The 22763-nt window shown below is 38.7% G+C and overlaps 3 protein-coding genes across 6 annotated transcripts; 2 read left to right on the top strand and 1 right to left on the bottom strand.

Annotated features, from left to right (window-relative positions):
- The first annotated feature begins 2941 nt into the window (after positions 1–2941).
- On the top strand, positions 2942–5749 carry LOC109180405 (cyclic dof factor 2). Of its 2 annotated transcripts, XM_019329952.1 has the most exons (3): positions 2942–3655; positions 4152–5436; positions 5469–5749. In XM_019329952.1, the coding sequence occupies exons 1-2, from the start codon at positions 3431–3433 to the stop codon at positions 5406–5408; spliced, it is 1482 nt and encodes a 493-aa protein (XP_019185497.1). In that variant the 5' UTR covers positions 2942–3430; the 3' UTR covers positions 5409–5436; positions 5469–5749. The 2 variants fall into 2 exon arrangements, with proteins under 2 accessions (XP_019185497.1, XP_019185496.1); XM_019329951.1 differs by having other exon boundaries at positions 4152–5749.
- A 2350-nt stretch (positions 5750–8099) lies between these two features.
- LOC109180404 (KH domain-containing protein At4g18375-like) lies at positions 8100–12278 on the top strand. 3 transcript variants are annotated; one of them, XM_019329948.1, is made up of 8 exons: positions 8100–8303; positions 8968–9560; positions 9775–10203; positions 10302–10559; positions 10852–11121; positions 11367–11425; positions 11629–11699; positions 11869–12278. In XM_019329948.1, the coding sequence occupies exons 2-7, from the start codon at positions 8976–8978 to the stop codon at positions 11675–11677; spliced, it is 1650 nt and encodes a 549-aa protein (XP_019185493.1). In that variant the 5' UTR covers positions 8100–8303; positions 8968–8975; the 3' UTR covers positions 11678–11699; positions 11869–12278. The 3 variants fall into 3 exon arrangements, with proteins under 3 accessions (XP_019185493.1, XP_019185492.1, XP_019185494.1); XM_019329947.1 differs by having other exon boundaries at positions 11873–12278; XM_019329949.1 differs by having other exon boundaries at positions 8128–8303; positions 8975–9560; positions 11873–12278.
- Positions 12279–15591: 3313 nt separating this feature from the next.
- Positions 15592–18187, bottom strand: LOC109180403 (pentatricopeptide repeat-containing protein At5g15300). Its single transcript, XM_019329946.1, has 2 exons — positions 16407–18187; positions 15592–16285 (listed from the first exon to the last, which is right to left on the bottom strand). The coding sequence occupies exons 1-2, from the start codon at positions 18140–18142 to the stop codon at positions 16252–16254; spliced, it is 1770 nt and encodes a 589-aa protein (XP_019185491.1). The 5' UTR covers positions 18143–18187; the 3' UTR covers positions 15592–16251.
- Positions 18188–22763: the final 4576 nt, after the last annotated feature.

Genomic DNA, 22763 nt, shown 5'->3' on the forward strand with positions numbered 1-22763 from the left:
GGGGTATCAGCTTCGCAGAATGAGGCCCTTATGAGAGCCTTCACCAGAGAGGAGGTCAGAACTGCGGCCTTCGGGATGCATCCGGACAAGAGCCCAGGTATTGATGGCTTAAACCCCGGCTTTTTTCAAAGTTACTGGGATATTGTTGGGGATAGCTTGACCTCTCTTTGTAATGAGTTCCTTAGGACAGGCAAGTTCCAAAAGGGACTAAATCAAACCCATATTGTTCTTATCCCCAAAAAGGCTACTCCTGAAAAAATGGCAGACCTCAGACCGATTGCTCTCTGCACGGTCGCATACAAAATTGTCACAAAGACGATGGCTAATAGGCTAAAACCTATTCTGGGGGGTTTGATTTCTGATAATCAAAGTGCGTTTGTCCCCGGGAGATTGATTACGGATAACATAATGGTGGCCTATGAGATGCAGCATTATCTGAAAAGGAAAACCCAAGGTCGGGAGGGGTACGGTGCACTCAAACTCGACATGAGCAAGGCTTATGATAGAGTTGAATGGCCTTTGCTTAAATCTATCATGTTGAAAATGGGTTTCAATAACCGTTGGGTGGACATGATTATGTATTGTGTATCTACTGTTGTGTATTATGTTCTGAAGGACAATAATGAGATTGGTCCTATCATTCCCAGTAGAGGTCTCAGACAAGGTGACCCTTTGTCACCTTACTTATTTCTCATTGTTGCGGAGGGCTTTAGTGCTTTGATTAAAAGTTATGAGAATGCTGGTAAACTTCATGGTATATCAGTAGCCAGATCAGCCCCTGCAGTGTCTCATTTGCTTTTCGCCGATGACAGCTACATTTTCTTCAAGGCTAATCTTACAGAATCCTCTAATTTGAAGCAGTTGCTGGCCAGCTACTCCTCAACTTCTGGACAATCAATCAATTTCGATAAATCTTCACTCTGTTTCAGCAGGAACGTTGATGAGTCTATGAGACGAAGAGTAGGAGACATTCTGGGAGTTAGGTGTGAGGGAGGTAGTGGGAATTACTTGGGTTTGCCCATGCTGGTTGGAAGGAACAAAAAACAGATTTTTGGTTTCATTAAGTCAAGGATAATCAGCCGTATACAGGGATGGAACCAAAGATTCATTTCTAGAGCCGGAAGAGAAATCCTCCTTAAAAGTGTCATCCAATCCATTCCTTCTTATGCTATGGGGGTGTTCTTACTGCCAAAGGATCTTATTAAGGAGGTGGAAGTTATAATGAATGGCTATTGGTGGAAAGGGGGTGGTATTGAGAGTAAGGGAATTCATTGGAAAAATTGGAACAAGCTGTGTGTCCATAAGAACTGGGGGGGACTTGGTTTTCGAAATCTTAGAGACTTCAACATTGCCATGTTATGCAAGCAAGCTTGGAGGCTAATCAAGTATCCTAATTCTCTAGTGGCAAAGATTTACAGTGCTAGATACTACCCCACTTCAACTTTTCTTGACGCAAAAAAATGTTCTAACCAATCCTATATTTGGAGTAGTTTATTAGAAACTCAGGAGGTCCTCAGAAAACACAGCAGGTGGAGAGTGGGTAAAGGAGATCAGATCAAGATTTGGGGTGACAATTGGCTGCCTGATACCGATAATCCACAGATTGTTTCTTTCCCGTACCCTTTTCTGGACAATGCAACTGTGGACGTCCTAAAAACCTCTGATAGTTGCTACTGGGACATGGAAACTATTAGAGAGATCTTTGATACAAGAGATGCAGATCTTATTCAAAAAATTCCGCTGGGAAAACACCAGACAGAGGACAAGCTAATCTGGAATCCGAATGATGATGGGGTTTTTACTGTGAGAAGCTGCTACAAAGTTTTGAATGGTGAATTAAGGGCAGAAGATAGAATGAAGTGGACTCTTATTTGGACTCTCAAAATTCCACCCAAAATTAAAATCTTCATTTGGCAGTTATGCACTAACTGTCTACCAACCAAGGATCTTCTAATATCCAAGAGAGTTAATTGTGGAGAGTGCTGCCTTTTATGTGACCAAGAGACGGAATCTGCATGGCATTTGTTTGTGGATTGTATTCATGCTCGACAATGCTGGAGTATTCTTGGGTGCCAACCGAACTCTGCTCATTTCTCATCTGTCCAGGAATGGTTCATCTTTCTATCATCATCTTTGCCTAGGGATCAATTATGCACAGTGATCGTGTGTTGCTGGGAAATTTGGAGGCAAAGAAACGACAAGATCTGGAACAACAAGAGGATTCAAAGTGCAGAGACCATTGTCTTTAAAGCTTCGAAGTATCTGCAGGATTGGAGAGAAGCAGCCTTACCATCCTTACCAGTTAATGAGGAGTCGACTACTGTGCAACCTAAATGGTCAAAACCACAGGAAGGTTTTCACAAACTAAATGTCGATGCAGCGATAGACTCAATCAACGGCAAGATGGGCTTTGGGTGCGTCATCAGAGACGAACACGGCACTTTTGTAGCAGCTAGAGGAATTCAATGGGATGGTGTTTTCTCACCCAGGGAAGCTGAAGCTACTGCGATCAGGGAAGCACTGAGCTGGATTAAAGAACTAAACTTGAATAAAGTCAGCGTTGAGACGGATTCTCTTCAAGTGGTCAACAGTCTCAAATCGAGTATAGGAGAATCCTCTTTCCATGTAATCCTTAGTGATATTAAAAACGTATTGTGCGACTTTTCGCATGTGTTTTTATCCTTTGTAAAGCGATCAACGAACGGTGTAGCTCATGCTATAGCTAGATATGCCGTTTCTAGTTCTGGTTGCTCCGAGTGGCTTTCTATTCCGCCACCTTTCCTTTGTAATGCTTTGTCTACGGACTTGATGAATTAATGTTATGACTTTCTTTCAAAAAAAAAATGGTTTTTTGGTGGCTCCACGCGCATTTGTGTGTGTTTCCCCAGCTTGCATTTCCATCCACAACCGCAAAGAGAAAAAGGGGCATAAAAACAGGCAAGAAAGAGAAAAAATATAAAAGCGTGGCGACTTTCTGGAAAAGGTGGGCGATAAAATGTAAAGTAAACGCCGAGGAATTGGGGGGAGAGAAGAAAAGAAAAAAAAGGCAAAAAAGCGTTCTTGCTGAGTCACGAAAAGCGACTCGTCCACTTTGCAGTAAAGAAGAGAATCAAGAAAGAGGAAGAGAGTAAAGGGAAGATCTTGCGACCACACACAACTTGTGGCTCTGGGCTCACTTTTCCACGCTGACGTGGCGTTGCCCACTTCTGGGTTTTATCACGTTGTGTCGGACGAACAGATGGAGCTCTCAAACCCGACCCTGACCCGACCTGTCAGATCTCCCTGCGAGCGAGCGAGTGAATGAAAGAAAGGAAAGAGAGAGACCCAATCCCAAAGCCATAGGATTTAGTGTTTGTTTTTTGTTTCTTGGAATCGGAGGTTTGTATTTTGTAACGTTGGAAGTTGGAAAGAAGAAGAAAAGTGGACGCGAATGTCGGATTCGAGTAAAGACCCGGCGATAAAGCTGTTTGGGAAGACCATCCAGCTGCCGGAAATTCCGGCGCCGACGGAGGGCTCTTGCCCGGACGATGCTGCCGCCGCGCCGCCTTTCGACACTCCCGGCGATGACGACAGCTCAGCTCGACATGGCTCCTGTTCAGGAAATGACCCGGCTGAGGACGGCGGGGGCGGAGAAGAAGATGAACACCTGCAAAAGGTATGGATTTGGCTTGTTCTAAGAACGACCCATTGTAGGGCACTTGAATTCCTGCAATGGGTCGATCTTAGTTTTGGAAATCTGTTGACTTTGATGTTGGGATGTGCCATGTTCTTCAACTCATTCCAGGAACCTCAAGCTTCTATCTAGGGTTTATAGTTTCTGTAGGTTCCTTAAAAAGCACTACTAATCCTTAAACTCTTCCAGAATCCTTTTCGACCTTTGATCCGTATGAGCAAGCCAGAAAGATTGAGAAATATGTCATTTAATTAGTTTGGAATTTTTGGTAATATAAAAGCTTTAATTTTGAGTTATGGTTGTTATTTAAAGATTTATTTGGTATCTGTAATTGAAATTCTGGATAGTTACCTTGGATTTGAATGGAAAGTTGCAAACTTTTTTATTACCATAATTGCAATTTTGCAATTTTGCAATCCCATCTTCATTAGTATCTGTTCTTGTGATTTGATTGTGGCTTGCTTTGTTATGAACTCAGAATCAAAATGGAGGAAAGTTAGATGAGAGTAAGGAGGATGAATCTTTGATGGCAGAAGAGTTAACTGATCAGACTAATGAGATGGAGACTGATGAATCGAAAACGCCATCCACCAATAAAGATTGTGGAGCGATGAAAAAGTCGGAGGCGGAGGAACAAGAGAAGGCTCTGAAAAAACCGGACAAGATTCTTCCATGTCCGCGCTGTAATAGCATGGAGACAAAGTTCTGTTATTTCAACAATTACAACGTTAACCAGCCCCGCCACTTCTGCAAGAACTGCCAGAGGTATTGGACGGCTGGTGGGACGATGAGGAATGTACCTGTTGGTGCTGGCCGAAGGAAAAACAAGAATTCGGGTTCCCATTACCGCCACGTGACCATCTCGGAGCCCTTTCCAAGTGCCCGGGTAGACCTTCCGAATGGAATCCAGCTTCCTACGATCAATCCCAATGGCGCCCTTCTTTCGTTTGGCTCTGATACGCCTCTCTGTGAGTCCATGGCTTCGGTTCTGAACATCGCTGAGAAAACGATGCAGAACGGTTCGATAAATGGGTTCCACAAACTCGAGGAGCTTGGAGTTCCAGGTTCTCATGGAGAGGATCGTTCGAGTGGATCCTCGGTCACTGCTGCGAGTACCGAGGACGAGAGTGTCAAAAACGAAGTGCCCGACATGCGGAGACAGAACTGCCCGAGCTTTGCTCCTCAGTTGCCATGCTTCCCCGGTGCTCCTTGGCCTTATCCATTGACTGCAGTTCAGTGGAGCTCCGCAATACCGGGTGCCCCTCCACCCGGTTACTGCCCTCCCGGCTTTCCTATGCCAGTTTACCCTGCCCCCGCTTATTGGGGTTGTGCTGTACCGGGTTCTTGGAGCGTCCCTTGGGTTAGCCCGCCTGGCTTTTCTATGCCATCAACTTCGGGTCCTAATTCTCCAACTTTGGGCAAGCATTCGCGGGACGAAAACATGCTGAAACCGGTCAACAGCGAGGAAGAAGATCCCAAAAAGGAAAGTAATCCCGAGAAGTGCCTGTGGGTTCCTAAAACCCTGCGAATTGATGACCCCGAAGATGCTGCAAAAAGTTCCATCTGGGCAACTTTGGGAATAAAAAACGACAAAGCTGATTCAGTCGGGAGTGGCCTTTTCAAGGCCTTTCAGTCAAAAGACGACGAGAAGACTGACGCTTCAGAAAACTCGACTGTATTACAAGCCAATCCAGCCGCACTATCCAGGTCACTAAACTTCCACGAGAACTCATAAGCAGGTAATCGGGAGGGCCATAATTGTTAATTTTGGTAGCAATTCCTCCCAAGAATTGTTCAGCCGATTAACAATCTTAGAAGTGGATGCCCGTAATTCTTCTCGAGATCAGACAAATCTGCTGTTAATTTTGTTTTCACAGTTCTATTTCTTATTCTATATTTATTTTGCTGTCGAGAAAGAAGGTGCTTTTTGGTAGGTAGGTGGCTTGCTAGCTTCTTACTGTCTAGTCGATGTATATATCTGTATTCGATATAGTGAGAGCTTGAGTGCTTTTGTGTACCGAAATCACCAACACTGAAAGTAGTTTGGAGATGATTAAAAGGTCTTTTTCTTTACAATCTTATTCTCACTTCATTATTGTGCTTCTTCATCTGTGAAGCTTACTTGCCATGTTCAACACTGTTCTTCTATATATTCGTCTTCTTCATTACCAGAATTCGAGTGAATTGAAGCAACCTGGATTGAAAGATGAACATGTTTTTGGCATCCTGAGATTTTCATATGTTTCTGGGCTCTTTGGAGAGGTTGGTGAAGCTGAGGTGCAAGCAAACAGAGTTTGATGTCTTTGATGATAATAAAAGGATCAAGGTTATGGGAACTCTTGTATAGTATTCTATGCATGTTGATTTTGATGAAAACTAACGTATCGAACAACATTGATGTTATGTTGAATCTGGTAAGCGGATTGTACTAGAATCGAATAATATTGATACTATGTTGTACCTAGTAAGCGGATTGTACTAGATACTGTTAGTAACAGTATTCGATACAACTCATTACACGTGTATTTATAGTTTTATACAACGCAAAACTAGTGTATTGATTGATGCTTTTTATTTTTTTTCTTAATATGTATGTTTTGTCTTAAGTAGGGGTGGACGTAATTCGGATTATCCGAACCATCACCCGAAACTTGAATCGAATTTTAAATTTTGGGTGAATCCAAATAGTTATCGGTTCGGATATTTTAAATTTTGGTATATCCGAATATAAATTCGGTTCGGATATCGGGTGTTAAAAATTTATCTACACTCGATCCGAAATCCGAACTAACCGAAATTTTATTATAAATATAATAATATAATTTATATATTTAGTTTTAAATATATTTCATAATTAATAATACATTAATTTTTAAAAGTCTTTTAGTTAATTATTAGTATTTGTCTTATTTTTAATTTGATAGTATATGAAAAAATATAAATAATAAAATAATAAATTCATTAAAAAAACTCAAAATTGATAAAATAATATTTTGGGTATATCCAAACTAATCCGAAGTAAACCCGAAATAATTTCACTCAAACCGAACATATCCAAATTAAATTTGGTTCGGATATCGGGTGTAAAAAACATCACCCGAAATTTTCGGGTACCCGAAATAAAATTCGGGTATAACCCGAACCGAACCGACGTCCACCCCTAGTCTTAAGTATTATATATATATGATGAGTTTTAAAAAAAAAGTACTATATGATTTGAGATCAAACTAAATTAGTACATATATGTATATATAGTAAGTTGTTTATATTATTTTTATGGTTTATTTATTGTGTTGTATCCTATTTGTCTTATTGTATATGTCATACTTACTATTCATTGTTCAAACAAACTTTTTATTCTTTGTTTATTTTTTATTATTATTTTTTTAATTTTGATTTTTTTTTTGTGTTTAATAGTACTTTTAGTGTAGTTTCTAAATATATAAATTTTGTATACTAATATTAAATTTAATACTACTAAAAATTGAATTAAAAAAAATTTCAGTCAAACCTCGTTAACCGAATCAGCACAAAAAATGGGACGGAGAAAGTATTATTTATATGTAGACTGAACTGACAATTAGTATGCCATGATTCACTTTACATTACTAGAAAAAATTATCTCTCTTTCTTTTTTTTTTTTTTTTTTTTTTTTTTTTTTTTTATTTCAACAAAACATTAAAATCAAATAGATATCTTTATGATTTTGAGAATTGTAATCACTATGATTTCTGTAATTAGAGATGTGTTATTGAGTTACAAGCTACTTGGCAAGTAGCCGTAGATTTACCTTGAAATATTAAATAATACACATTAAATTTCATTTGCTAATAATATGTATTGGTATTATCACTCTTGAGGGATAAATTCTCGACTTTATTGTGAAAACAAACTAATAAATAGTTATACAGTGGAGCTTTTGAGACTTAAGGAGTACTTTTGATTGTCAATGGCTTTATGATCGAGCAGTATAACTGTGATTCTCCAAAATGAGAGATCACAGGTTCAATACTCGACCCAGTGAGAACCAGGGGTATACAAAAATTTTATACGTATTGATAGAAAAAAAAAGAGTTGATAGAAAAATACATTTAAAAAAAAAAAGAAAGAAGAGTAAATAAAATTACTTGATGACACCAAAGTCGTTTAGAACAAAAGAGAACTATTTTAAGTATTAACTCATTTGAAATTACTAAATTATTTATGTACTTAACACCTTTTTAACGAATTACCTAACGAAGGTCAATATTGAGCAATAACACAAAAATTTCAAACTACTTTATAACACCAAAGTCATTTAGAAGGAAATTGAGAAAAATCAATATACTTAGAACAATTTTGAGTATTAACTCAAAATAGAATAGAAATAGAAATATGCATTATAAAATTTGTACATTCGACCCAAACCCGGATCAAGAAAACCGACTTGAAGGACAATAGACAAGAGTATCGAAAGTGCGTCATATAAACGTAAGAGAGAATGCATCATCCATTTCCGTAGAAAACGTGGCTGGTCAAAACCCTAGCTCAGAGACTCCGTTGTCAGAGGGAGGGAGCGAGCATTGCGATCTCTCTTTCCACGATTCAACTCAGTGACAGGAGTTATATACACAGCAATTCTCTCTCTGAGGTAAATTCGTATCGCAATATTGTTGTCACTTTTATAAATATATATATTCGTCGCTTTCGTATAATCGTATAATTGGCTTTTGTTCGCGACTTTAGATCTGAGCTCATCTTAGGATCCATAATTTCCAGATTATTGCTCTTGTAGATTGGTAAATATCACGTTTCGAATGGATTCAGCTATGGTTTTTATTCTAGATCCTTACTTTACTTTGTATTCAGCATAATTGGTTGATTTTTAGAAGAAGGTGAAGCCCTAAATACGGTATCAAGGTAGAAAATTTGTTCGTAGCACATTATGTTCATTCTTGTAATAACTAACACTGGCATTTGGTTTTCTTTGGTTGATTTTGTCTGGATTTATTTTCCCCTGTATTTGGTAGATAGTTGTAGTATTACACTTGTGGCTGTATATATCCTTTCATCACACACAAACATCGAAATAAACTCTTGAGGGATTTGAAAGCTTATTAAGGTGTGGCTCCCAGGTGACTGCCTTTCTTGTTAATACAACTTGCCCCCTTGTGTAGATGGTGAAAGGATATGGTGTTGACTTTAAAGTTTTTTTTTTTAATTTTTTTTTTTTAATTTTTTTAATTTTTAATTTTATTTATTTTTTTTCCCAGGATTATTTAGCATTTTGTATTCATGAATTGATTTTTGGTTAGATTGCAGTATGGCTGGTCAAAGGAGTGGCCATGGGAAACGTTCTCATTCACAGTCGCATTCCGACTATGCGGAAAATGGGGCAAACAAAAGGAGAAACTCTGGTGGTGATAAAGACCATTTGCCCATTGGTCCTGAAGATACAGTATATCGCTACCTCTGCCCTGGAAAGAAGATAGGAAGCATCATTGGAAGAGGAGGAGATATTGTTAAGCAATTAAGGGCAGAAACTAAATCGAAGATAAGGATTGGTGAGACAGTGCGTGATTGTGATGAACGTGTTGTCACCATCTATAGCTCAAACGAGGAAACTAATGACTTTGAAGGTGCTGAAGATCTTGTTTGTCCTGCTCAGGATGCACTTTTCAAGGTTCATGACAGAATAGTCAGTGAGGACATAGCTGTTGATGAGAATTCTGAAGAAGGACCACAAGTGACTGCTAAGCTGCTAGTACCGTCTGATCAGATTGGATGTATTATTGGGAAAGGTGGACAGATAGTTCAAAATATTCGTAGTGAAACAGGTGCGCAGATTCGCATATTAAAGGATAACCATCTGCCTGCATGTGCCCTAAGCTCAGATGAACTTGTGCAGGTAATTCTGATGCATATTTTATCTCTCTTTTTCCCTGTAGTACATGTATTCATTGTGTAACATGCGGTGGTTTTCAGTTTGGACAAATGACTGCTGGGCTTTCATATTTATTCATCGTGCACATATTTATTTGCTTTTAGTTTGTGAATTTCAGAGTAACGTTCAAACTGAATAAATTTCAATACTCACCTATTTCTGGTATATTGGGTTTTAGATATCAGGAGAACTGCCTGTGGTGAGGAAGGCTCTTTATCAAATTGCAACTTGCCTTCACAATAATCCATCTCGTTCTCAGCACTTGCTTGGTTCTGCTGCTCCTACTGTCTACCCATCTGGTGGTTCACTGATTGGTGCTACTCCTGGGGCTCCAATAGTGGGGTTAGCTCCACTAGTGGGGCCTTATGGCAGTTACAAAGGTGAGGGTGGAGAATGGTCACGGTCTCTTTACTCGGCTCCTAGAGATGAAGCATCTTCAAGGGAGTTTTCTCTCCGTCTGATTTGTCCAAATGCAAATATTGGAGGTGTAATCGGAAAGGGTGGAGTCATAATCAACCAAATTAGGCAAGAATCGAGGGCATCAATTAAAGTGGATAGCTCAAGTGCTGAAGGAGATGACTGTCTGATAATTATTTCAGCAAAAGAAGTAAACATTTACTATTTTCCATTAATGTTTTACACTAAAAGGTATCTGAATACCATCCTTTTTTTCTAAAAAAAATATATGTATGCAATGGCTAACAGTTTTTCGAGGACTCGTACTCTCCAACAATAGAAGCTGCAATGCTCTTGCAACCCAGGTGCAGCGAAAAAGTAGAAAGAGATTCAGGCCTTGTTTCATTCACCACACGCTTGCTTGTACCGACCTCTCGCATAGGCTGTCTTATTGGGAAAGGTGGATCCATCATTAGTGAGATGAGGAAGGCCACCAAAGCTAATATCCGCATCCTTTCAAGGGAAAACCTTCCGAAGGTTGCAGCTGAAGATGATGAGATGGTGCAGGTAACATGCCTATACATATATAAGTTATAATAACGTATTGTCAAGATTACCTATCATAAAAAGTGTAATCTCTGCAATTATGTGCTAGTAATATCTGCATTGCACTTTACATGATTGTGTGGCTATTGTGGTTTCTCCACAACACAACAAAAATAGAGAGAGAGCACTAAGGGCTAGAAGTGAGGTTACCTTTTAATATTGTTCCATGCCATTTGAATCTTGTGCATCTATCATATAATAATAATAATTATTATTATTGTTGTTGTTTGTTGAAAATTCCACTTTTTGCTAGATTTCTGGAGAGCTTGATGTTTCAAAGGATGCACTTGTTCAAGTAACTTCACGATTGAGGGCAAATCTTTTTGAAAGGGAGGGTGCTGTATCTGCTTTTGTGCCTGTTCCTCCATATCTTCCAATGCCAATAGATGCTTCTGATAGCCTAACAAAGTATGAAAGCAGAGATACTAGAAGGCATGGACGAGGACATTCTTATTCTTCTGGTTATGGTGGCCTTAATGATATACCTCCAACTGATGGTTATGGAGGCTATGGTGGTCTTCAGGTTATAGCTATTCCTTTTAAAGTTCAATATGACTAGAATATTTCGTCTGCAACTGTTTGATCACTACGTATAGATGGCTTGGGCTAGGGTTAATGGGATGCACACATTTTTCTATCTATTCTTAATTTCCATGATCATTTCGTGCATATATGTACGTCTTTACTTGCATCTATTATGGCTACTGCTATAATATGCATTCATTTTAGTTTATTTTCATTATCAAAATTCTTTAATTTCACTTTCAGAGTAGCAGCAGCAGCCTTGGATATGGAGCATATGAAGGCTATTCTATTGGCCGTTCTGGGTGAGTTTTGGTTTATTGTAACCAACTGCAACTATAATATTTTAGAGGTGGAATTATGGTTGAAGAGACACAAACCTGGAAAGTCAAATTCATGTGCTGATGATGACTATTGGACTTCCATTTCTGAAGCTACATCTTTTCATTAAAAGTTTGCATTTTGTTCTTAGATTTTCTGATTTGCCAATGTGAACTCATGTTATCAGATTGTCTGGGTCAAATCCTGCATCACGGAGAAAAAGTTATGGTTACTAAAGTTTTCTGACTGGAACTGCAGGTAGAGTGTGGATTCTGTTTGCATTGTTCCATTCATTTAACAGATAATTCATAAACTTTCCTGATTACCAACTTATACTAAACTTGTGACAATATACTGGTGACCTAGCCCTCTTACCCAATTATGAAACTGATGCAATTCCCTTTGTTTCCTTTCCCTCCCTAACAAAACAGCTGAGATACCTGAAGCTTGAAGCCAGCCTACTGCCTTGTCCGATGAAGCCTCCTATCTAAACCAGAAGACCAGATGAATGAGGGGAAAACTCATGGCCCCACCTTGATGCTTTTGTTTAGGAGGACCAATATCTGAAGATCTTACCTTCTATTAAATGCCATGTCCTGACACTATATGTCCAAGCTTTAGATTCTTGTGCTCCCATGAACCTGTGTACCTAGCAAGCCTATGTCCATTCTTACCTTATTTGGTGATTGTATTAGACACGTTCATCATCGAGTTCTTAGCTACTTTCCTTATGTTTCATGATCAGTCTGTTTGTAAGGATTTACCATTAGTTGGATGTGGTGTTGACTAATTCTATTTTAAACAAAATTAATGACTATGCTTGAATTTTCAGACAAATGTCTGCAATTATCTCATCATTGTGCTGGTTTCTTCAATTGTTCACTAAGCTGGCTTTCTTGTTATGCTTCAATTTGGGTTCTTGCCCTTGCTTTTTAAATTGTTTTACCAATCAATTTATTTGCTGAAGGTTTTGTTAGTGTTGATTATTTTAGCAAAAGATGGACTTGCAGCTTATGTGGTAGGGGGGCACATGCAGCTCCTCGGATATGTATGCCAGCACTGGTTGTAGCTCATTAATGCTCTGCCATCTCTTGCTATTTAGTGACAGTTATTTTGTGCAATGCTGAAAATTTCTGATTGGACTCTGAATGATCGTGAAGAGCTTTTTGGAACATAGTCACGACTGAAAGCAAACATGGTATCAGGTGGTATGTTCTTGTCAGTCATATATATTTATTCAATCTGAAGGTGCACATTCTGAGTTGTGGTTTCCGTTAATTAGCAGGTCAAGTGGAACTTGTTTCATCCTGCAAAAGATAAGTATTCTCTTCAAATCTTGTTTTGTTGATCCATTAATTTGTTTCTTTATATATATATATATATATATATATATATATATATAAAGAAATGTAGTATATACTCAAGGAAGTTAGGAGGCATTTTGGTTATGAACATTCTTCCTCTTTTTATCTGTTCTCTTCAGTGAGGTAAAACCCCCTTGCCTGTGCATACCGATTCCAATGCAATAGGCAACTAACACCCTTTATACAATGTCCTTTTTCTTTAGCAGTTTTTCGAGTGATATGTTGATATAACTATGTTTTTGTTCCCCTTTTGTGACTGCATCTACCCATGGTGCCAAAATCACTCTCCCTCTCCACGCACGGGCTTAGCCTTGTGAGCCTAAAGGATGCAGCTCATTAACTGGTATATCGTTAGCATTTATGTTGTCCTGCTTTCAATTTGGATTCTATTGTCTTATAAATGATTGCGGGGGGTGGGTGGGGTGTTATTTTCCTATTGTTATATCTATTCATCCGAGAGAGAGTGAAGTTGAATCCTTAGTACAGATTTGTTGATCAAGTTCTTCTTCTGCAATAATAACCACCATTCATTGCACCTCGGAATCTAGTGATTATGCTTTTTCAATTTTCATACTATCTATGAATTTTCCTTGTTGGGTCTCTTGTTGATAGACTAAGTAGTGCAGATATACATGTTTGGGAAAATTTGTCCTAGTTTCTTATCCATCCAAATTAACTTATTTTGACTTGCAATAAAACATGAATATTATTTATAAAAATGAATATCGAGATTTATATTTCATGGGGTGGGTATGGCATTGAACTATGGACTATTTATTATGACTTATTGTATTGCTGGATGGGTATGGCATTGAGCTATGGACTATTTATTATGAGTGTTATTGTATTGTTGATTTGCTGGCAATTGCTGGATGTTATTGCTGGTTAGTGACTCCGTTGATTGGGACTCGAAAGGTCTTGAATGATGTTAGATCGAGTGGTCACTATTGTTTTTGTGGAAGCCATATGGGAATTGTTATCATTGAGAGATGAATTTCTGAATTGATCAGATTGCGACACCATTCTTCACCAGCACAAGATCGCCTTGTTTTTTAGTCCGCACGGGCTTAACTCAATGGTTCAGTAGGCAGTATTTGGGAGAAGAAGATCCTTGTTTTGAACTCCCTACCTAAGGGATTCAACCACCTTTTTATGCTAATTTGTTGTTTCCTAACCTAGGTTTTTATAACTTGGTGTAATTTCTTGTGTTGTATCCCAAACAATATATACTTTTAATGTTGAATAAATTAAATTTTATATATGACCGTCCAAATCAACAGCTCTGTATCTAATACATATACTGTGCTTATTGTTACCACTATTTATGGATTGCCCTTCAAACTCCAATCTCTCATCACTTGTGTCTTAAAGTTATAGTGGAACACTTCAATGATAGATTGTCTAAAACTAGTTAAGTTGAATTTGAATATTCAAAATTTGAAATTTGCCTGGAATATGAAGTTTTTTTTATTCTCTATAATAATAATAATAATAATTTTACATTCATATGCCATAACAAATTCAATATTACATTTTGGTTATAGTTATTGTGTAACATTCTATAAATAATTAAATATATTAAGTTAAATTTGTAATTTGTAATATTATATTTATATTAGGTTATAACTTATTAGGCTCACTAGGTGTTCAGATTGAGGCTTGAATTCAGCTCAATTCCAGACTTAACTTGAAAGTAACCCAATCAAATTTGAATATCCATCAAACGGTTCACAAGTAACTTGACTCATTTACATCTTTATATGTGCTTCAATCGTCTACAAAGTAGTAGTTTCAAAAAAAAAAATAGTCTACCAAAGTAGTTTTAAAGTGTGCTTATACACGGGTGTCCGGGAAGGTAGGTGTAACACTACAACTTTATGTGAAGCAGAAGCAGTAATTGGAACACCTAATCCAAGAAGACAAAGTAGGGTCTTAAAGTCCAGAAAAGTGAGAGCTTGCGTCGTGGTGGCCACCATGTATATGTCAGAGGCGTACCCAATCTTGAAAGGGAAAGATCTTTGGAATTGACAGTGGATGGTCATATCTAACCTCTTTTTAATTTCTACTGTACTTTCATTCTTTGATCCATTGGGCATTGCCCCCATTCCAAACCCCTATTTATGACGACTTGTAGATTGCCATTTTCTTGCAACAAACCCACTGCTACTCCTCCATTGCTGTTTTGGTCAAGCTTTAGATTAAATAGGAAAGGGTTAGTTGTGTAGTGGCCATGCAATGTGGAACGAATGTTAGTTGGGTTTCCCCTTGGAGAAGCTTTCTTTAAGCCACCGGCCATGCACTCCACTCAAATGATGGTATATATGGTCGTGTTTTGTTCATCGGAGGGCTTGCATGTGGGGAGGAGGCGCCGGAATGCAGCCAAGGATGACTTGCCGGCGAACACTCGTTTATATGTGTGTATGAGGTTTACATGTAAATGAGGTGATTGGCAAGTCATTCTTGGCTACATTTCTGCCTCATTTTCTCATGCTAGGTTTCTGATGACCACCGAGAAAAGCTCGATCAGTTGGTAGCTGCGAGTTTCCCTTATCACTCAATATATATATATATATATAAATAATGGCAATTCCCTTCCCTGCAGGGTGGTAAGGTGACAAATCATGATCTCCCACCCCCCTCCCCCCTCCTTTATTTTTCATCACATTTGTTTGAATAATAATTGTACTACTTTTCCACTAATGGATGATGGAGTTTTAGGTACATTCTATTCTCGTATAATAGCTTATAAATCGCACTAGAAAGGGTTCGACCAAAAATGTGTTGACAAAAACTGAACTTGTGACCTTATGGTAGCCCTTCTTTAATTTTAAGGCCAAAATGTGGATTCTTGATTGTACAACTTCATGAATTGAATGTGTTTGGAAAAGGAAACTCCTTAGTTCTAATTTACAAAACAGGTTCTTTGTTGTAGGCTAGTATATTATGAGCATACATAACAATATAATGTATAGATACTCTTGGCGGGTTTGAACCCGTTTTAACAGCTCTACCCCAATCTTCGAAGGCAGCTGGGGTAGTTTTGACGATCTTTCTTGATATGGTAGCATTTGATGAAGTTATAAATAGTATTGTCTTCCATCTCTACATTGCAGGAAGAGAATAGTCTTGGCCATTCACTGATAATTGGGTTTGCTGTTGTGCTGCCTTTTTTATGACTTATCACACAAGGGAGGCAACATCATCATTCAAATAACTAGTTCTGCCAGTGATCCTTTGGCACTTTAGAAAGCCCGCAGTCACTATTTGAAGGTGTGCTCACAAGAAGGTAAACCGACTTAGATTGTCCATAGCTAACCGGCTCAAACGAAAAGAAGGTCAGTAGACAACTCCCCTGGAAGTGGAACTTTGAACTTTGCAGTTATCAAGCCAAGTGTCTGACCAACTTAGTTGGATTGCCCCATCTCATGCATTCTATATACTCATGTTCATGTTGTATTTGGTGAGTCCAATTGTGTATGACTGCATTGTACATAACAATCAAGCATAATGATTCGGTAATAAAGTGAACAAGGAAATTAATGGAGATATTTGTGGGCAGCTGTAGTTTATGCAGTCAGAATTAGGATAAAATCTTTCTCACCTTTGGTCACTAGCCATGTTCCTTTGAGGTTCTGAATCAAACAAGAAGTTAAGAAAAGCTTCCTCATCTGCTTCAATCAGACTGCAACCAGGTTCTTTCCAAACCCCACAACCATCCATCTTGTTCCTAACTCTTTCAACACCATCCCACTCACCCCGCGAAGCGTATATGTTAGACAGCAAAACATAATCACCACTCTCTCCCAATCCCAGATTGCTCAGCTGTGCGTTTGCAATCCTTCCCAGCTCGACATTACAATGAATCTTACAAGCACCTAACACAGTTCGCCAAACGATAGCATTGGGTTCAATCTCCATTGCTTCTATGAACTCGAAAGCTTCATTCAACAGCCCTGCGCGTGCAAGCATATCCACCATACATCCATAGTGCCTTATGTTTGGCTCAATACTGTATTCAACTCTCATCAAGTTGAAATATTCGCGCCCTTTATCAACTTTACCAGAATGGCTGCAGGCTACCAGTACCCCGATGAAAGTGACTTCATTGGGGATGATGAACTTCGTTCTCCTCATCTCTTCAAAGAGAAGAATTGATTCTTCGGAATGACCATTCATAGCTTGCCCTCTGATAATAAGGTTCCAAGTTGAAACATCCTTTTCGCTCATACTATGAAACACTTCAATCGCTTTCTCGATGCTGCCACACCTTGAATACATATCTATCAGTGCATTGCCAAGAAAAACGCTTAATCCCCCTGCACCCATGATCTTCATAACTGAGGAATGTATCTTCTCCCCGACATCCAGAGATCCCGAGTCTGTGCATGCTGACAAGAGGCTTAACATCGTTGCCTCATCAGGTTGCTCGCCCGCCTTCCTCATCTCCTCGTACATCTCCAACGCCTGTTTATGCTCACCACAATGCACATAGCCAGAGATGACAGTGTTCCATGTCACAACATCCCTCCATGGCACTGCATCAAACAACTCCCTCGCGCTCTCCATCTTTCCCTGCTTCACATATCCAGTTATCATCACATTCCAAGAAACCAAGTCCTTCATCGGCATTTCATCGAACAGCCTCCGTGCCACCTCCAGTTCCCCTCTCCGAGCATAGCCAGCAGTCAAAGCAGACCAAGCAACAACGTCCCTCATGGCCAAACCATCAAACAGCCAACGTGCAATTCTTATATCCCCGCAATTTGAGTGGAAGTTTATAAGGGAATTCCTCGCAAACTTATTCGATTCAAACCCATGTTTGACAATCTTTCCATGAGTTACCAACCCAGTGTTAACCCAAGAAAGCCTAGTACACGCCTTGAGAATGAAAGGGAAGGTGTAATTATCCGGGCACACATAATGTCTCTCCATCCGTGCATACAGTGATACGGCGAGTGACGGTCTGGGGCTCTGAGCGGAGCCTCTGAGCATTGTGTTCCACATGAAGATGTCCGGTTCGGGAATTTGGTCGAACAGTTTGTGCGCGTAGTGAATCGCGGTGGAGAGAGCCACTGCCGAGACGTAAACGAGTTCTCGAAGAGCAGAGCGGTCGGAGTTGAAGCCATTGACGATAATCCGAGCGTGTATTCGCTTCAAAGTTCGGAAGTCTTTGCAGCTTCGAATTCTTCGCCATGGCGTCGACGGTTGTTGGTAGTTTGAAATCCTGTTCGTTATGGTCTTTATGGTCATTTTCCCCGCCACTTCCCGCGTTCTCCGAAACTCCGATGTTAAAACCCGTTTATATCTGGGCCTGGCCCGCAAAAGGATGAAGCCCATTTAACGTAATTAGTTATTTGGTTCAACAAATTTCCCACTTGTCTATTAATACTGTCCGTACGGCTCTCCCAATGATCAATTGTTTTACGGCAGTGTGGACCTTGGTCCAAAAATTACTCTCCTAATAATTATATTTGTAATGTATTCAAAATAAAATGAATTTGAAGTGTATCTAAAATGAAATTGGATAATATATCTCATATATTGAATATATATTGTCAAACAAAATTGTAGTTGAATACTTGAATTGAAATGATATTTTAGTTGTATTGAAATAAAACTAAAACATGTATAAAGTCAAACTGAATAACATGTCTCATATATTGATTGTATATCGTCAAATGAAATTGTAGTTGAATTGAAATGATATTTTTGTTGTGCTGAAATGAAACTATGGTATATATAAAATGAAATTGAATAACATGTCTCATATATTGAGTGTATATTGTCAAATGTAACTGTTGTGATATCAAAATGATACTTTAGTTGTGTTGTAATGAAACTACAGTATATATAAAATGAAATTGAATAAAAATTTTACACATTTGAGTGTATATTGTCTAATGAAACCGTAATTGAATTAGAATTATACTTTAATGGTGTTGTAATAAGACTGTAGTGGGTAAAAAATGAAATTAGATCAGTAACAGGTCTCGCATATTTAGTGTATAATGTCAAATGAAGATATAGTTGAAACAAAAGTATACTTTAGTTGTGACGAAATGAAATGTATATAAAATGAAATTAAATACATCATTACAGTAATTAGACAAAACGGGAGCCGTTTCTTTTACAGCACGTTTGATTCACGGAATGAATTTTGAGGTAATAGGAATGCTATTCCATAAGGAATTGAATAGGCAAGGAATATAATAGGAATTGTATTCTATTGTTTGATTCGCGGAATGAATAGACTTTAGGAATTATATTACAGTGTTTGGTTGATTTAAGGAATAGAAATGAAATATGTTTTAAAAGACATAAATACCCTTATAAAAATATGTGATGGTGGCGATGGTGGTGGCGGTGGTGGTGATGGTGGTGGTGGTGGTGCTGGGGTGGTAGTGGTGGTGGTAGCGGCAGTGGTGGGAGCGACCGTGGTGGTGGTGACGATGACGATTGTGGCAGTGGTGGTGGTGCTGCTGGGTGGTGGCGGCGGCGGCGACGACGGCGATGGTGGTGGCGGTGGTGGTGATGATGGCGGTGGTGGTGCTGGGGTGGTAGTGGTGGTGGTGGCGGTGGCAGTGGTGGGGGCGGCGGTGGTGGTGGGGGCGGCGACGGTTGTGGCGATGGTGGTGGTGGTGGCGGCGGCGATGGTGGTGGTGGTAGCGGCGGCGATGGTGGTGGTGGCGGCGGCGGCGGTGATGGTGGTGGTGGCGACGACGGTGGTGAAATAGGATAAATTTATATATAGGATAAAAAATTAGGTTAAAGAAAGGGGTAAAAAAGAAAATAGATTCTAAAATGTATTCCTGAGCGTTCAGTAATAGGCTAATACCAGGAGGACCCTAGTAATAGCTATTACCTTATTTGAGGTAATAGGTTATTACTAGGAATATTATTCCTGGTAATAGAAATGGTTACCAAACAAAGGAATAGACCTATTACTGGGAATGCTATGCCATTCCCGACCTATTCCGTGAACCAAACGGACCATTAATTAAAAGAAACAACACCATTTTGGACCATAGTTCACAGTGAAATTTGCCCCCCAATGATAATAATGTGATGAAGTTATAGTATAACCCAATTTAACTCAATAATTCAAATGTCAAGCACCTTGTGCTCCAATAGCATGTAATGACCTTTTTCATGTGAAAGGTCATGAGATCAGGAAAAAAAAAAAAAACTCAATAATTCGTATATCAAGTTCAAAGATCAACATTTTGAAGGATTAAGCTGACTTGCTATAATTAAGATCACACCAACAAATAGTAAAAATTGATGCCTTATGATTAAGGTTGCCCCCATGTCAGTCCACTTATGAGTTATACTCATGGATTGGCTTTTGGGATTCACTATAGATCCTATGAGTTATACTCATGGATTGGCTTTTGGGATTCATTATAGATTCATCCTCCAACAGATACTACCTTGTAAAGAATCATAAGTATTTCAAAAAGAAAAAGTAATAAGAGCACACTCTACCATCAGTATCTTCTCTACTATCTCTATCTTTAGGTATGGAAAATTCATACCATATTCTCAAAACGCCTTGTTGGTTTAGAGACTACCGGAGCAGTCTGCCGGTGGGCCAACACTACCACAAATAATACGCAAGGTTGCTGGAAACAAGGATGAAGTTCTCAAAACTCACGCATTATTAGAATGCTCTACCCCTTCTACAGTGCCCTAACAGGCTTTTTATACAAGTTCGATTGGGTGGAACGGCTAGCCTATCATTAATACAATAAATGAAGTAATTAGTGTCTTAAATGCCATAAGTGCTACTTAATCATTGATTATTACTACGGCTCCCGTGTGACAGATCATCTTTCTCAACGGTCGATTTAATTATTGTCATCAACTTCACCTTAACCGCGTATTTTCTACCCTCTCACCTTCACTTGGACACCTCCAGCCGACTCCTTCCCTGACTTGGCTAAACCTACTTGAGCCTGGTAAGGCTGATTAACGCACTCACCCTGCCTTCCTAACCAACTGACTGACTTCTACTTCCTTCTTTACTGGATGTACCACCTAACCTTTCACTCCTCGGCTCCTTCACCCTTCCTACCTCTTAATCCGGATGATCTCTTCACTCGCTCAGATTCGCCTGACTAAGTGAACCTTTCATGCTTTGGTCGATACTCTATCACACCTAATTTTCGCCATCATTGATTCAAACTCTTATATTTAAAAGGAATAAGGGTCAAATAGACCATTGAACTGCACACAATAATGCAATTAGGCCATTGAACCTGAAAAAACAACAATTAGGCCATTAAACTAACAAATTTCTTTCAATTAGTCTAATTTACAGGTTTTGCAGGTTAGTAACAGGTCACCCAAAAAATTTAAAATATTATTTAAAAATAATAAATTAAAATATATTTAAAAAAAAACGTTTCTTCGTCTCCGGCCATGGAGATGAAGAAAGTTTCTTCGTTTTTTTTTTTAAAAACTATTTTAATATACTTTAATTTATTATTTTTAAATAATAATTTTTTTAAAAACTATTTTAAATTTTTTTGGTGACCTGTTACTAACCTGTAAATTAGGCTAATTGAAAGAAATTGGTTAGTTTAGTGGCTTGGTTGTTGTTTTTTTAGGTTCAGTGGCCTAATTGCATTATTGTGTGCAGTTCGATGGCCTATTTGACCCTTATTCCTATTTAAAAAGAAAAAAATGTTTACTTTTATTATTATTATTTTTATTTTCCAACTTTAACATCTACCGACGTCTAGTATTACCAAAGTGCCCAAACAAAACAAAGCTTCGAGTTTTAATTTTCAAACATGAGATAAGCTTATCGCTTACGCCCTTAATTACTTGACTTAATTATTCTTAGAGATCACTTTATCTAACCTAATCTAATCACTATCGGCATCACGACAGTGTCATCTAACCACCTTCCCACGAACGCCATTCGTCCACGTGGTTGTTCCCCGCAAACCCCGCATGTCGGAACAAGCGAAACATGGCCCACAGTGCCAGCTCAGCGCCGAAGTCAACAGTCAACCCTCCCCGTTAGCTCAGCCGACTGGAAAGTTCGGCCCGTTCGCTGCTGGCTTCTTGAAAACCACCAATGCGCGGCGACTGTCAAACGTCGGCGGTGACGGCGGCACAGTCAAATCTTCTTTCTCGGATCTGACGTGGCGGATCGGAGGATGAAGTTGCGGCTGACATCCTTGGAGTTCGCTAACGCCACCCACGCGGCTTTGTGAAGAACAATTAAAGTAAATAAATTAATTAATTAAAAGATGCTTCTTTATCTGGGAAGGCGTTGGTAATTGCAGAGGATATATTTAAGTATTAATTAATTCAGGATTAGGTAATTAGGTTGAATAATTAGAAGCTTAAGCGCAACAGTCCAATATTTAATGGCAATTGTATCCATGGGAGCCGTCAACTCATCAGAAAAAATACATAATTATATCAATGGTAAGATTAGACTGAATTAAAGATTCATGTTTACATTATGTTAGAATGGAGTAAGTAGAAATTATGTTTTTTTTTTATTATTTATAATTATTTAGTGAGATACAATTAAACAGTCTATACGGGGTTAACTCACTGGTTCAACAGACAGTATTTGAAAAAATAGACCAAGATTTAAACCTTGACAGCATCAGTATGCAAATTATGCTCAAAGTGGGCAGATCCTTATGATGGAGTACAACGAGGCATTAAAAATGATGAACCAAACATAATGGGACAATTCAATTTAGTACAAGTAGTAATATGTGTGATTAAGATTATCTAAAGTATGGGGTTGAATAGTCTATTTATACAAGTGAGCTAACGTTATGCTGCGCTTTTTGGTTGGCTACCACGACCAACCAATTATATGGTGCGAGAGGAGGCTCAAATTAGGGTAAATAAACTCATATCTATCCAAACAAAGTTTAATTTATTTAGTACTATAATTTTAAGATTTATCTAGTACACATCTTTGAAT

This window comes from Ipomoea nil, unplaced genomic scaffold (assembly GCF_001879475.1).
Source record: "Ipomoea nil cultivar Tokyo-kokei standard unplaced genomic scaffold, Asagao_1.1 scaffold1026, whole genome shotgun sequence".
In the NCBI taxonomy this organism is placed as follows: Eukaryota; Viridiplantae; Streptophyta; class Magnoliopsida; order Solanales; family Convolvulaceae; genus Ipomoea; species Ipomoea nil.

Coding starts and splice junctions, on each gene's coding strand:
- LOC109180405 (XM_019329951.1), top strand. CDS start 3,431: ATGTCGGATTCGAGTAAAGACCCGGCGATAAAGCTGTTTGGGAAGACC. Junction 3,656..4,151: donor AAGATGAACACCTGCAAAAG/GTATGGATTTGG, acceptor TTATGAACTCAG/AATCAAAATGGAGGAAAGTT.
- LOC109180404 (XM_019329948.1), top strand. CDS start 8,976: ATGGCTGGTCAAAGGAGTGGCCATGGGAAACGTTCTCATTCACAGTCG. Junction 9,561..9,774: donor GCTCAGATGAACTTGTGCAG/GTAATTCTGATG, acceptor ATTGGGTTTTAG/ATATCAGGAGAACTGCCTGT. Junction 11,122..11,366: donor GAGGCTATGGTGGTCTTCAG/GTTATAGCTATT, acceptor TTTCACTTTCAG/AGTAGCAGCAGCAGCCTTGG.
- LOC109180403 (XM_019329946.1), bottom strand. CDS start 18,142: ATGGGCTTCATCCTTTTGCGGGCCAGGCCCAGATATAAACGGGTTTTA. Junction 16,286..16,406: donor AACATGGCTAGTGACCAAAG/GTGAGAAAGATT, acceptor TGTACAATGCAG/TCATACACAATTGGACTCAC.